Source organism: Lycorma delicatula, chromosome 3 (assembly GCF_047948215.1).
Source record: "Lycorma delicatula isolate Av1 chromosome 3, ASM4794821v1, whole genome shotgun sequence".
In the NCBI taxonomy this organism is placed as follows: Eukaryota; Metazoa; Arthropoda; class Insecta; order Hemiptera; family Fulgoridae; genus Lycorma; species Lycorma delicatula.
Window position 1 is genome coordinate 167,529,879 of NC_134457.1, and position 16,014 is coordinate 167,545,892.

Sequence of the window (16,014 nt, forward strand, 5' to 3'; positions counted from 1 at the left end):
TAAGTTGATTGTTATTGAATGCACGTGTATACATCATTAAAATGCATGAAAAATCATGTAAAATACTCACTTCAATACTGCACCTTACAAATTTGCACAATGTACATTTTTTAATTAAACTTTAAAACGTTATTTCAATAAATAATAATATAATATAATATTCTCAATAAGCGCGCAATTCTAGCAGACTCGGCAAACTCGGCAATGCTTCGCTATTGCTAGATCTGAGTATACGTACAGATTAAATGACAACAATTGAAAGTTTCATAAAACCTTAAAAAACTGAACATTAGCAATTTAACAAAATGTAACCTTTCACTTTATAAAAGTCAGAATTTAAATAAACCAAATGGCAAAACAACAGCACTACCTATCGGATTTAATTCACACCACTCTCTAATCACAGTATTCGGTGGAAAATAATTTTTTAACGAAAAGTGTTGTGGCTGTAAAATCATTACAATTAATACTGAACAATAAGAAACTTATAAAACATTACGGAACCTTATAAAATTTCACCTTTAACTTTTTTAAATTCAAAATGTAAATAAATCCAATTGTCAGAACAGCACTACCTATCAGATTTAATTCAAACTATTCTCTAAATACGAATTTTAATGTAAGAACAACACTAAGCGACGACGCAAGTAACTGATATGCGAAAAAGCAACAAAATGAAAAAAATTCCTAGAATCCGATCGCAGCACCGACTACCGGGTTTGACTGATAAACCAAAAATTAAAAAAAAACTTCTAAAACGCGATCACAGCTCTGCCTACTGGACCCACACGCTGCCTACCGGACTCAATTGTGAACCTTAACCATCCCAAGATCAACAACACATAAATAAATTAAAAAAACATTTTCACTTCAATACTGTACCTTACAAATTTGCAGAATGTATATTTTTTAATTAAACTTTATAACGTTATTTCAATAAATAATAATATAATATTTCTCAATACGCGCACAATTCTAAACGCGATCGCACTGCTGCCTACTTGTTACTTAATCAGTTGTGATTTTGTTTACATTGGCAACGGCCATACGGGCTCTTTGTGATTGGTCGTTGTGTTTGACAACGGCCATCTTGCATTGATCTGATTGGTTTTCCTTTGTTTACATTTCCATCTGATTTATTAGCCTCTGATTTACTGATTTTTTGTAACACAATAATAACACAAAATTACGAAATATTTTTCTCAATTTGATCGCAGCACCAGCTGTCGAGACAAACTAAAATTAAAATAGAATATTATTGAATATTCGATACTGCGATGGTAGTGCAGTCTGCCGGATCCAATGTAAAACATTCCAAAATCAACAACTACTTATAAATAAAAAATTAATTAAAAAAACATTTTCCAGTGGACCAAATTGTGAATCTAAATCATTCTCGAATCCCCTTGAACACACACACAAAATTTCATCAAAATCAGTCCAGCCGTTTAGGAGGAGTTCACTTTCATACACACGCACACAAAAAATATATATATAAAGATATATATATATATATATATATACATATATATATATATGTATATATATATATACATATATATATATACATATATATATATATATGTATATATATATATATCTTTAATTTCGTTTTATCGAACCCACGTCCATTTCTTTATTTCTATTCTTTCGTTATTATCTATTCTTAATTATCTTCCTTCCACTTTTATTCAGTCATCTTAATTTTTTTATATAATACTCGTATTTTCAAGTATAAAGTTAGCCCCACTCGTTTTTCTGAACGTAATTAAGATTGGTTACGGGAGTATAAAATCCCTTTTGCTTCTAAATAGTATAATTTCCCTTAATGTTGGTTGTTATCAATTTCAAATCTCGATATTGAGGTCAAACTAACTGCAGTAGCTCAGCACCGATTAATTACTCTGAGCACCATATAATGATCATCCAGACAATACAATAATAATGCAAAAATTTCATTTTATTGTCAGTGACAAGATATTTTGTTTAATTATAAAATCGCAGCACATACATGTGTGAGATAGAGAGGGGGAAAGATTTATGATGTACAAATGTTTACATTATAGAAAATAGCGGACAACATACCCAACAAGTTTCTACATCAGATTATTTTTGATTTCATTCTCAGTGTCAGCCATATTTCTCGTTATCTCGCAACCCGTGTTGAAAAAAAATTAAAAATACTCCCTGCGGATAAACGGAACAAAGGTTTACTCGTTTGACCCTATCTGAATTAACAATAATTATATAAAGGTTAAAACGCTGATTACGCCAACGCTGTACAACTATTTATTTTGTCTATTGACAGTATTTGTTGCTAAACTAATTATAGGATTAGAAATTATAATTATTTATTATAGTCTGTATAATAAGACAGTGGCCGCGCAACAGTAAACATATAATAGGTATTAGGCCTATTTTTTAATACGACTGTAACTTAATAGAAATTACTTAGCTAAACTTATTAAAGTCAATAATAATAATTATCATTAACAGTGAAGTATTGTTAAATTCAACTTGGTTGTAAGAGTTTCATATTATTTCTGCCGTGTGTTCGAGTTACAAAGATAAATAATGCATTAATCTAAAATAATTCAACTGGAATACATTTTTAGCAAATGAATATATTTCATGAAAATCCAAGGTCAGAGGTAGTTGTACCGCAAATTACGCCAACAGTGGTGTAACAGAAACAATAACTAAAATGTATTCAGATTACCATGAAAATAACATCCTGACCACCGTAAGGAAAGACGCCCAACTTGTAATTATCCCGGCCGTCACACCACCCGCTCCGTTCCAAACCCTGATGGGCTTTACAATTAAGGTCTTTTAGACTTTAATTGTGAAATCTCTTGGTAGACATTTCTGTCAGTGTATTTACACAACTTACTATCGCCTTCGTATGGCTTCTTCCAATCACGATGAACTACCATAACTTACAGCCCTCAACTATCAAATTAAGCGATTAGCGGAAGTGCGATTCTCGCGCCTTCTTCTAACACCGAAGGTTTCACACAAAAACTATTCTCATATCTAACTTCAGTTAGACTATGCATTCAGATAATTACTTGATTGAGTCTTTAAAAACAGAAAAAATCTTTTTATTAATAAGTTTTTTTATTTAAGTTTGAGGTTAGATTTTAGGTATAAGATTTGAACTGGGGTAAACATTCCGGAGTCATGAGAAAGTTATTGTTAAAATTTCGTAATAATTGGTTCAGTAGTTTTCGCGGTTATCGGGAAATTTCATTGCTTTTTAAAAATAATTATTGAATTTGGTTAAATGTAAATTACTCCTGTAATTTATGTTTTATTTTTATCTGGTCATTTTTCCGAGAATATACACGTACTTATTTTCACTATTCTACTTGTGTACTATCGCTAGTTAATAACAGGCGGTACCCTAATTGAAGTGAAAATTTATACGGTTGCAGGAAATAATTTAACAACCGTTCAGTAAAGGTAGCGCAAAAATATGGACGATATCGCATGCACACTAGGAAAGTAAATATTATTATCAACTTAAATTGACTCGATACAAAAATATTACACTTTCGTAGTAATATTATCATTATAATGGCGTAAAGAATTCTTCATTGTTACATTCTTCTTGTATACGAAGACAATACATTCTTTTTAGAAGAAACAATACATTCTTTATTGTTATGTTCGAGATTTATTTATTGTTAATAATCATTAATTATAGTGTTATCATGTTAATTCGTAATTTTTTTAAATATATAAGTAATGAAATAAAATGAATCGCACAAGTATGTATTATGGATAGATACCCTAGGCTTTTAAAAATTAAATTCACTGACAGATGAGGTTTACCGTTAAATGCTTAGTACATAACATGATTTTTGAAAGACGTGCCTATCACCTTATTTATCTCACCCTGTTATTTCTCTTTCTAATGGTCGTTCGTGAACGGTGGCAGTTAGTAATGAGCTCCCAAAACGGAGCTCATAGTTTTCGACGCTACAACAAAGTTTCCTGTAGACCAATTTTTTTAGTGTCAAACACCGACTTCTAATAATGATAGTAATGTTTTTTCAAAATAAAAATATTTTTACTAGAGCAATCTTTATTCTTTATACGCTATTGCCGTTTTAAGCCATTTTTCTACACGATTAACAAAAATGATCGTTTTTGCCTTCATTATATAAGATAAAATCATATTTTATTTTATGCCTTTTCTTTAACTTAACAATAATAGTTCAACCGTTTCCTCAAATCTTGCAGCCTTAATTATACTCATTTCCCGGCGTCATAAAAATAGTGAGATTTTACACAGCTATGTAAGTCGGGTGTCAACATAATATTCCATTGTTAATTTCATATATTTCTATGTTTTATATTGAAGATTTAAATATACTTGTCGGAGATACAAGGGGAACATCTTGAGGAAGAGAGATGAATCTATAAGATGTAACTGTCGATCCGATTGATTTTAACTGTCGATTTAGTATGAATAGATCAGTTGGCTGTTAAAGAGGATTTTAATATAAACTAGTGTAAATTTACCTTCTAAAGTTAGTTAAATTTAGTAAACCTTATCATCTGATTTAGTTATAAACAACTGGTATTATTTATAATAATGGAAACAAATTCTCCAGGTTCTAATATACAATTAAACTATATACAAATATTTTTTTGTTTGCTAAAGAATTAAAACAACCGCTTAAAAATAAAAACTTATTTGTCAGTTTAAATAGTTGTACAATAAAGAGAAAAAAAAACAAAAAAAAATAGTGTTAAAATTAAAATTTTAGGAAGAAATTTTATAACTTAGGAAAATTTAATTTGTTCAAATATGACTTCAGACAACTCAGTTTTGTGGAGGGAATTTAATTTTTTATTTTTGAAAACTTTGTTTTCAAGAAAATTACTTTTAAGAAAATAATAATTAATATATGACTATAAAGAAAAGCACAGAGTGCGCTCTCATATGCAATGACTTTATAATTAGAGCGCGCCCTATGCTTTTGTTTTTACACGACTGCCCAACAGAGAGTGTAATGTAGTTAGGGTATATGTAAGTAATTTTTTCCATCGCAGCAGCTCAAATACTTAACCGATTTAGATGACCCCGCATTGAAATCCTTAAGTTACCGTGGGTTTTCGTAGGCTATATATATATAATCTTAAAAAGATTATACTATATACAAACACAACAAAATATTGTCGAACGAAATGAACAATGTCATTTCCAAAATATAGACTACGGCAAGTTTATATAAGTTTAATATTTTAACAAATTCATATTGGCATAAAGCTTTTACGGATCTAATGGCAATGAAATTTAGGGACTCCGCACTTATAATGATCTGAACTGGCCGAACATCCTTTTTTTTTTTAGTTTTTGACAGTCGTGTTTTTTTAATTTTTAACAGATAGTATAAATTTTTTTTAAATAATTTTCTTGAAAACAAAATTATCTTTTACTTTTTAGTTCGAATTGTATTTTTTTTTTTTTTTTTTTAATAAAGACCTGTTTTTAATTTCTTTTTCTTTTTAATAGTTTTCTAAATCATATAAAAAATATAACTTTTATCTGGTTTTTTGACATTTTTACAATGAACAAAAAAGATCAGAAATTTGATATTCTACACAGTATTAATTTTTTTCCACCAAAGTTGTAAAATTATACATTAGAACAGCGCACCAAAAGTAACAGTTAGAACTATCCAAAACTCTCTAACGATAAAAAGAGAGATTTTCTATTTAATTCTTACTTCAATTATATTTTCATACAAACATTAATTAATATATATTCCAAAAAATGTTCATATGGATGTGAGCTTTGTGTATACCAAACCTAGTAAAGTTAGATCGTATAATTAATTATATCGTATTTTTTGTATTTTGTATCGGGTTTATTTATTTGGATCGAATTGAAAGGAAACATTTATTACTTATTTAGAAGTAGTTAGTAAAATGGTGTTTATTTAAAACATTAATATTTCGCCCTCAAAAAAAAATTTGTTTGTGTGTGTGTGTGTGTGTGTGTGTGTGTGTGTGTGTGTGTGTGTGTGTGTGTGTGTGTGTGTGTGTGTGTGTGTGTGTGTGTGTGTGTTTACTTTGTTAATTCTCGCTTTTTACCAAAGTATATGAGCTCTTTATACTTTTTAATCACTTCATCCGAATATACAACGTTTAGATCAGGTCTTATTTATTCAAGTTGAATTAAAAGACATCTCTTTTAATATTTACGAGTATAAGAGAAGCGCAATTCTTATTTTTTTTATAATAATAATTTAAGTAATATTTTTATTTTTGCTTAACTACAAGAACAATATCAGTCAAGGAAAATTCATCACGCCTTTTGGTAAATGCAATAGAACACTTAATAAACTCCAATATGAGTAACTGCTAGAGAACGGTTAAAGTCTGCTGCAAACACAATCACCTGCAGCTTATTACTCTCTTTAATGTTTATCTGCAATTCAAATCGCACACACGTTTTCATTGATTCCTTGTTTGATTTACACGGTACAAAAATATATTTCTTCTCCAGTGTTTTTCTATACACTTATTTCACCTACGTGATTTTCTTAATGTTACATCTATTAACCAAAATCCATTAATACGTTAGAACATTGGTACTACTCAATACTTTAATGTAACGCGTATATTCATAATTTAAATGTAACGTTAGTTAGTGGTGGAACAGTGGATATTTATATTTAGAATAAAATAAAAAATCTATTATTGAAGTTTTGAATGTGAAAATTTCGGTGAACAATATTTTTACGCATAATAAAGAGCATGTTCAGCTACGTGCAATAGCATCAGCTAAAAAATCACTCCATGTAATTTTTCTCTTTTAGAAATCAGTGTTAAACTATCAACTTAAAATACACCTGTTTTTTTTTCGTTAATACAGAATTCTAAATAAATAAACTTTTCATAAAATAAAAGCAGAATTTAATAAATTTACTAAAAAACGTAGAGTGATATTACTTATTCCTTCTTTAAATATCTTTTGACGTCACCAAATTTATTTATCTTATTATTCCGACCACGAACAATGCTTTTTAACGTATTTTTTAACGAGGAAGATGTAACGGATGAAATGATAGATGAAAAGATGTCTCATCCTAGCTGAAAATAGAAAAACGTATTACGGGACCACATAGAAACCTTATAAAAAAAAAAACGAATCATCAAAATTTGTCCAATTGACTGCTAGTGTAAGGCTTGAACTTGTATAAAAAACACATTGATCATAAATTGAGGAACTTTTACTGAAGTCGATTATTAAATATCGAAGATGTTATTTTAAATGTACATTAATTTTTTTTTAATGACCTACAATAACAAGAAATAAATATTAAAAAACACGACTGCCAAAAAAAAAAACATTGCTCTTTAATATAGAATAATTAAAGAGCGACAATTTTGTATATAGTATAATTTTTTTTTCTAATTTTTTAAATCTAAGCACACATATATATATATATCTATATTACACTCTCGGTAACGTAAGGATTCCAATACGGCATCATACATCCAAATCGGTTCAGTCGCGTTATACACCATAAATACATTATACTACCTTTTGGGCAGAAAAAATTTCAAAAACTCATGCAGTTTTATTAATGTCATTGATATAAATGAAAATAAACAAATCACGTTAATACATGACACCTTTTCATAAGTAAAAGATGTGACAATTTAAAAAATTGATAATGTAAGTCATACCATGTAACACGATCGAAGAACGTCGTTTATATCTGTATAAATATAATTATTATTATAATTTCCTGAATTACGTCTTTTTTGTCGCCACTAAATCTATGGATATAGTTTTATCTAAGAATATGCTTTTACATTAATTTCTAGTAACAGATGTAAGCGTTACCTTCGTTTGCTATGCAACGTTAAATAAGATTCATTTTAGAGTACATCAGCTAATTTTTGTTCTGGTTTGGTTCCATCGTGATTTTGTATTATACTAACAAATACCCGGTTTGAATTTTGAAAATGGAACGATTTTTTGCAGAAATATTATAAGAACACCCCATTGCACCTTCCAAAACAACGCTCCTGGGGAACCCCATTTGTTACGAATTGATGGTGATGATTGGTCTAGCCTCGCTCGAAGGGCTCGCATCACCTTACCAATCTAGCCTCACATGCAGTCCCCGTGGGAAGCTTTAAATTTTCATTTTTTGAGCTTGTCACCAATTTAATGGTTAGTAATTTGTTGATAGCTATTTTCAATTCAACGACTTCCAACCAATGAAAATTTTAATCCAAAGATAAATTAAAAAGTTATTTTATTTTTAGGGCGTTTCATTTAAACGTTAGTGATTTCTTTGAAAAAAATTTAATATTCAATTTTTTTTATTTCCTTCTTCAAACATTGAATAGTTAATGATAGATGAATTTTGTTGCATATGAAAAATGTAATGTTCGACCAAGATTCGAATCCAAAAAAGACATAAGAATGAAAGACCGCTTTCATTATGCACTATCGTTCTTCTGACCTGTAGGGGAAGACACCCTCCATGTGGTAGTTTAGGCCGCCATGCCACCTCCTTCGTACCTAGCCCTTACGGGCTTTACCGTAGGTCATCTTCAGACCTCGGCAAAAGGGCATCTCTCAGCCTTGTTCTTGCCTCAGTCAGGATCCCACCGATGCATACCACGTGATGTTCCCATCGGTGTACTATTAGGAAATGAACTCTTTAAAATAAAACACATCTACGTCGAGTTTTTAACAAGACTGAGTGACGACATGAAGAAACAGAAATTAAAAACGCAACTACCTACCCAATAGGTTAGAAGCTGAGTTCACCACGGAACCATAACATAACACAAAACAAGAAATAAAAATAAACTTCAAAATAAAACTAAATAAACAAAACACTACAAAAACATCAAACCTTGTAACACAAGAACAATAGAAATAGATTGCTTTACATACTTGTTAGGGCGAACCCAAGGAGCGCCCCACAAACCAGCAACGTCTGGAAAGAGATCATGCGCATAACGCCCATCTGGCCTGCCGTAAAGCATTGCCATGCCGTTCTATCTTGCGAATTTTTTTTGAAGTCAATTCACCTGACTTCTAAGAAACATAACGCTGCTGCTTTTCTGGCGCAATTAAATCTATCGGTTTCACGCCTGCGATCACCAAGATTCCCTCCCGTGAAATAGTACAGTAACCTCCCGTTACCCGTTTATAATATAAGGCGGTGAGCTCTTAATAATATATCCCGATAGCTTTTAAATTCTAGCCTATCCGCCCAAACAGGTACCGCATATAGCATAATTTCCTCGCACACGCCCTTATACAGGATAATCATAGTCTTAAAGTTAAGACTTCAATCAGGATTGACCACTCCTCGAATATCAAGGGCAAGGTGCTGTCCAAGGGTTGTCCTCAGGGCAGCGTATTGGGTCCGTTGTTTTGGGTGGTGGAATTTGATTCCCTTCTGCGGCTGAGATTGCCCGACGGGTGTCGTCTCATCGCGGCTTATGCCGTCGATGAGTCCTGCTGGCCGAAGGAAGCTCGCGGAGGGAGATTGAGTTTCGAGCCGCTCAGGCATTCAGGATACTTCAGTTGTGGAGTCATCAACATAAGATGACGTTCAGCCCGGACAAGACCACGATGATGCTTCTTAAAGGCTGTTTGGCAGTGAGGCGTCAGATTTGTGTCAGGCCTCGTGTTATGTTCAAGTTCAAAAGTTTAGCTGGAATTAGATATACGAAAAAGATACTAAAATGTACTAATTGTGGAACTTTCAGTTCAAAATTTCATATTCCATACCGTTCTGCCACAGAGTGGACGGGGGTAGGCTTATTAAATTTTATGGTTGTTACATGTATATTTTATTTTATTTTTATTAATTAATAAGATCCCCAAGAAATTTCTTCATAAAGTTTTTTTTTTTTTTTTTTTTAATATACATTTAAATTAACGAAACTACATTTAAACTAGTGGCTGTTTTAAAACTAGTTAAAACTTATTTATACAGCAACTAGTTATTAAAAACGCTTTTAATATTATTATAATATTTTTATGGTGTTACATTTATTTCAGTTTACGGTTATTAAATTTGTTATAAAAGTTTCCTAGTATACTTTTACTTTTATATTTCAGTTTGTGGAATTTAAGAACATTTATTTAGTGTATTATTAAAACCAGTTTTCTTCCCACTTGAAATAAACTATAAAACAGTTTTAGTATTTAGCACATTTAATATCTTTTTTGATATATCTGATTCCAGCTGAAATAAAATTATATTTGATTTAATTATATTTTAATAAAAAAGGATTATTTATTTTAAAAGTAAAACCGTTCATGAAATTTATAAATATTTAATTCGCTATCAATTTTTTCTAAAGTAGAATTCCAGGTTTTAATGATACTTGTAAAATTTGGAATTGAAGATTATTGTTTCATTTTTAACGCATTTTTTTCCTTTCTTCTTCAAACAATTTAAAACAGTAATTTGGCAAACAATTTATTTTAAAAATTATTTTCTGCTTGATTTACTAATAATTATTTAAATGAATTAACATATGATTTTATGAAATATATTAAAATTGTTTATTTATAAGTTAAAAATTGTTTATTTTCAAAGTCGTTTAAATATAGATTATCATTAACAAATGTTTCTCTCCTACTTTTCATTCTCCTCCAGTTTCACTCGTTTATATTTTTCTTAGAGTTCAAAATTTATGAGGGCATTATAGGCGCAGAGAAATATGAAGTCATTTATCTAAAAAAAATAAATTATTATTTTCCGTAGGATGTACTGGTTGTTCATTTTACTAAATATATCCTCATCAAGTAGGAGACATTTAGAGACGTACTCGCATGTTAAATACGTAAAGTAGACCTTCAATTTTATTTTATTTTTTACTGTTTCATGTAATAAACCAGTTCCTTCTGCTTCTCTTTATATTCTACCTTCTGACTTTCCTTCTTTATTGTTTATTTCTTAAACATCACTCCTTCTGGGTTATATCATTTTTACTGTGAAAGAATAGAGCATAGCATACTAATCTGCATTCATTTCATGCTTGTCAGGATGTCTGTAACTAAGAAACCGAGAAGGGTTTCGGGAAAATTTTCTTTAGAAGAAACGATAATTAAAACAATCTTTTTCTTGTCTAACTGTTAGCATTTATAATGAGTACCTCATAGGGGACCATAAGTAAATTTGATTAATGATAATCACGTGAAGACAGGTCCCCGACGAAATCCCTCATTAAAGCATACAAACACCTTTTATATACGAAAAGCACTTGTATAAGCGGTCCAAATAAAATTCATTACTTAACATAGCACTAGAAATAAATCACAGGAAGAAAAAATAAAAATAAATTTAATACAAATACATGAAAACAACAGAATAAATAAAACAAATATTCGTTGGTAAACAGAAATAGCTGTATTTCGTAGACTTTCAAAGTGACGTTCACTACCGAGTGGCAGAATGTGTTTCCCCACCTAGGTCCCTTCTCCAGGTCACACCTTTGGTTATATCTTCCAGATTCAGCACACTGAAACGTTTTAATCGCCTTTATTTATTTAGTGTATTATTTAAACCAGTTTTCTTCCCACTTTAAATAAGCCATAAAACAATTTTAGTATTTAGCACATTTAATATATTTTTTGATATATCTGATTCCAGCTGAAATCTGAATCGCTGTTGTCCAATTATTACCTGCTGCTATAGCAGCAAGTAATCAATTTATTTTGGGATCTTTGTATTATATAACTGGATTCCATACAACTAGATAGATTTAAGGATAACTGTAGATCAACAGTTTATTAGATGTAGATAACTGTGAGTTTCTATCCGGCAACCAGTTTAGTTCCTTATACTTGATGTTACGTTGTTTCCTCTTTTCTACCGCGTGATCCTTCCACGACAGGTAGTGATTCAAGTGTAACCCATACCCGACCAATGTGAAGTATGTAAACGCCATTCGTGTGGACCTGAGAAAAATGAATAAAAATATTTTCAAGCATTGGTCTACACCAATAAAAAATCATGCAGAAAAATTAAATAAATTATGGAAATAAAGAAAATAAGACTGGGATAGTTGTATAAGGCAATAAATAAATTTTATCCTTTCTGTTGTAAACAAAGCAATAATTATCTAACACCACCTATGCTCAGTTTGTAGCATATTTTTAATAGAGTACTGTAATAACATAAAGAAATTTAATTGAATATGACATTCTGTATTGAGCTATTGTCATCTCAGTTACGGTTGATTTGTAAAAGTATTTAAATTTAAATATACAGAGTATATCACGAAGTTTTCCTGGGACTTTCATTACCTATTCTACTCGTGTAAATAATGGAAAAAGATGATATAAACACATGTCCTAAAATGCTTAGTTTACGAGTTAAGAGTAGTGAAAAATTTCGCACGAATTTCGGAGAATGAGGTTGTACTGAAAATTTTAGACTTAATTAAAAGGCAGAATTAGTGATTTCTTTGGTTATTAACCTGAAAAATCGAGTAAAATAGGTTCCAGAACCGTGTCTGTTATAGTTTTTTGTTAAGTGGGTAATAAATAGATAAAACTTTTTTATAGAGTTTTCGATTTGTATTGGCTGTTTACGATAAGGATAAAACTTGTTTTGTTTAAGTCCCTCCAAACTATAAAATGCGGAAACTCCTATCCGCTTAGAAAGACAACGTGTATTGACTCTTGAACCGCGCTGAAATACATCGATAATAATTTCATCAATAACAGCGTTATGTTGGTCAGATCATTCGTAGCTAGTACGATTACTAGGTAGTGAAGCTGTTTCCCGAAGATTGCAAAGGTTCGCGCTAATTTTTTTGGGATCTGGAATCCTGCGATTCGGAAACGTATTTCTTATTCTACTGCAGCAGCTGCAACATTATCATTACACAAGCCCAAAGTGAATACCATAACAGCGTATTTCTCTGATGTAAATAAGTACGGCGTTGCTTCAATGCCAAACCCATCACATTCACACAAAAATTCACAGAAAACCTTCGCTAACGACAGCACAGTTCGCAGTACCCCATATACTTAATGTACCTTACAGAATGATTTAAACAATAATACAGTATTGCACATTGTATTAAGCTATTGTTAATTTATTGCCAACTTTGATGTTTCAAATAATTTATTATTGTTTTGTCATTAATAAAAAAATTATCTAAGTTATTTTTATTCATTTAGTTTCATCTTTCAATTGTTTTTAAATTTCCTGTTTTTTTTTTTCATTTTTTAATAGCAGTCTTTAACAGTAAATTTTGCTTTTACAAATTTTTTAAATCACCAAAACAGAATTTGTTTTTTTTTACATTAAATAAGTACTTTTCTGACAAATGTAGCAAGATACTCTTTCTAAATAAAATCTAATTTTTCTAACTTTTGTTTGTTTTATTCAACTTATCTTACATCATTTTGTTTAGAATTAAATTCTCTACAAATTTTGTTTAAAATTTGTATCTATTTATTACCATTTAACAAAGTAATAACTTTGTTACTTTGTTACTTTTGACGTACTACTTTTACTTTACGTTTGACGTACAATAGTAAGTCAAACGTAAAAATAGGGTTTTTTACCCCAATTTATTAATTTTCACCCCAGATTTCTCAAACACTACTGCAGATACGGTTTTTAGATCTATTTTTTCGATTTTACAGGTTAAAAACCATAAGAAATCACTTATTCTGCCCCTTAATTAACGTCATAGAGATTCATTTCACCGGGGAAGCTGAAATGCAAGCGAAATCTTTCAGTAGCCGTAACTCGCAAACGAAGCATTTTAGGCCATATGTTTATATTTACTTTTTCCATTACTTTCTCAAATATAATAGATTATGAAAGTCTTCGTGATACACTGTGTATATTAAATTTATATATTTTGCAAATTTTATTCTTTGGGTGTCTGATGACATTTCTATTCTTTTGTAAAATGTTCTACTTCTTTTTATTCATAGTACAGCTTTTGTATTGTTGGGGATAATGGAGAGGATATATTAATTAAATGTGTTACTTTTACGAAGCCTGGAGAAATTTTGAAGAACTTAGCAATGTTTTCTATTTTTCTTAAATAAGCTTATATTTATAAGGGTACTGTAAAATGATCGAGTACTGAATACACTCGTAAATTTTTTAATACATTAATTTATTGTTTTTATATGTGGCTTTTTTCTTTTTAACCACGCTAAAATAAAGAAATTTTTTTCATTATTTATAGAATATATTTATTGTTTATTTCTTGTATTGGATATGTCAAATGAGTCTCTTTTATATGGGCAGGTTGCCCGGGTATTTAGAAATATTTGTTATATTATTATTAATATTATAAATAATCGTTTTTATTTATATTAAATATTAAGCTTGATTAAAATAAAAGCTCTTCTTTTGTAATTTTATTCCCTTTTATTATTTAAATAAAAAAAGGATCTTATTTATGAAGATATTTTATTTTGTATCTACATATTTTTAAACTCCCTCTAACCTTTAGTAAGTTTAAACTAGTTATTTATGATGAAAAATAAATATAAATTTAGTATTATTTACGGAAAATTAAAATAATTAATAATTTGTTTTATATTAACGTTACAGGGGTTTTAAGCAATATGCAGCAATTTTTTGATAATATAAAAGATAACTTGGACGCTCTTGAAACGCTACAACCTGATGAAAATGACTCTTTGTTCACCAATTCACCACAATTAGCTTCGTCATCAGGTAATGTATTTTTTTATATTATACTTGACTTATAAAGTGTTTATATTTCGTAGAATATTATATAGAATAAAAAATAATTAAAAATTTTATATCCACCTTACCAGCAAAAAAGATGTGTTTTCTCGAGATCTTTCGGTTTATTTCAAACCATCATCAGGAGATAGAAATAATATAAGTCAAAAATTAAAATAATTATACAGTCATGACAGTTTGAATGTCAAAAGTTACTCTTTTTTCCCGGTAAGGTGGATATAAGATTTTTAATTATTTTTTATTCTGTTAAAAAATTATCAGCATAAGCCATGATTAAGAAATTTAATATAATATTATATATTTGTAACTTATTCACTTTTCTTTTTAACTAAAACCTTTGTTTTTCTTTTCAATCAACTACTGGGTTTATATTAAATTTTTGTCCGGGCAGTTGTGAATGTGTAAATTGCAACACTTATAGAGCTTATCTACATATGTGCTCTACTCTTTTTTGCTTTTTTTGTCTACTGCTTTTAATAAAATGTAAAAAGATATGTAATATCACTCCCACTCGTACTAAAATTTGTATGGCTGTGTTATATCGTTACGAAATTGTAACTTTATTACGTAGTTTTGTTAAATCAGCAAAAAATATTATGTAATAGTCAAACGTAAAAAGTTTTATAAATATTACAATATTTTATCAAATTTTTATACATTTTTTTTTTTTTTTACTTCATATTAGAAAGAAGTTTCAGTATTTTACAATATTGAAGTATAAAAAAGATAAAAATTTTGAAAATTGTTATGTTCCTCAATTCACTTCGATTATTATTCCATAATGGTCATCGAAGTATTTTTTCCGTTTTAAATAAAAATAATTTATGTGTATGTGATTAAATATATCAGAGTGAATCAAAAGTATAGAAACCCTTCAATAACTTTAAAACTGTTCCAAATAGAATACTGTAACTTCTAGAATAAGGTGTCGATCAACTACTTTACTTTTTGACGAAAAATAGAATATCAACCCTTTCTTGGGGGAAGGCCCAGGGTTTGTGCTCAAATACTTTAAATGGTAACACCTTTTGAGTGAAACATCATTTTAAAGGTATCTTTAATACAAGGAAAATGGCATAAATAAAAAGTTCGTACAATGTCTGTACCCAAAATGGCGCTATCAAATTAAAAATTAAATTGATTAAAATTTGATTAAATGGATACTATCGAATAAAATCATTTTTTTTAAATTATTTCTTTAGTATAATGTTTACTTTTACTACATTTCATTTTAATAAATGTTCGAAGTGTCCTCCTTCTG

The 16,014-nt window shown here is 29.6% G+C and overlaps 1 protein-coding gene across 2 annotated transcripts in view; it reads left to right on the plus strand.

Moving 5' to 3' along the window:
• The window catches only part of LOC142321029 (uncharacterized), a 196,973-nt gene that overhangs the window by 136,285 nt on the left and 44,674 nt on the right, over window positions 1-16,014 (plus strand). For both annotated transcript variants that reach the window (XM_075359022.1, XM_075359024.1), the window contains exon 3: window positions 14,595-14,720. In XM_075359022.1, coding sequence (XP_075215137.1) covers window positions 14,595-14,720 — 126 coding nt within the window. The remainder of the gene's footprint in view (window positions 1-14,594; window positions 14,721-16,014) is intronic.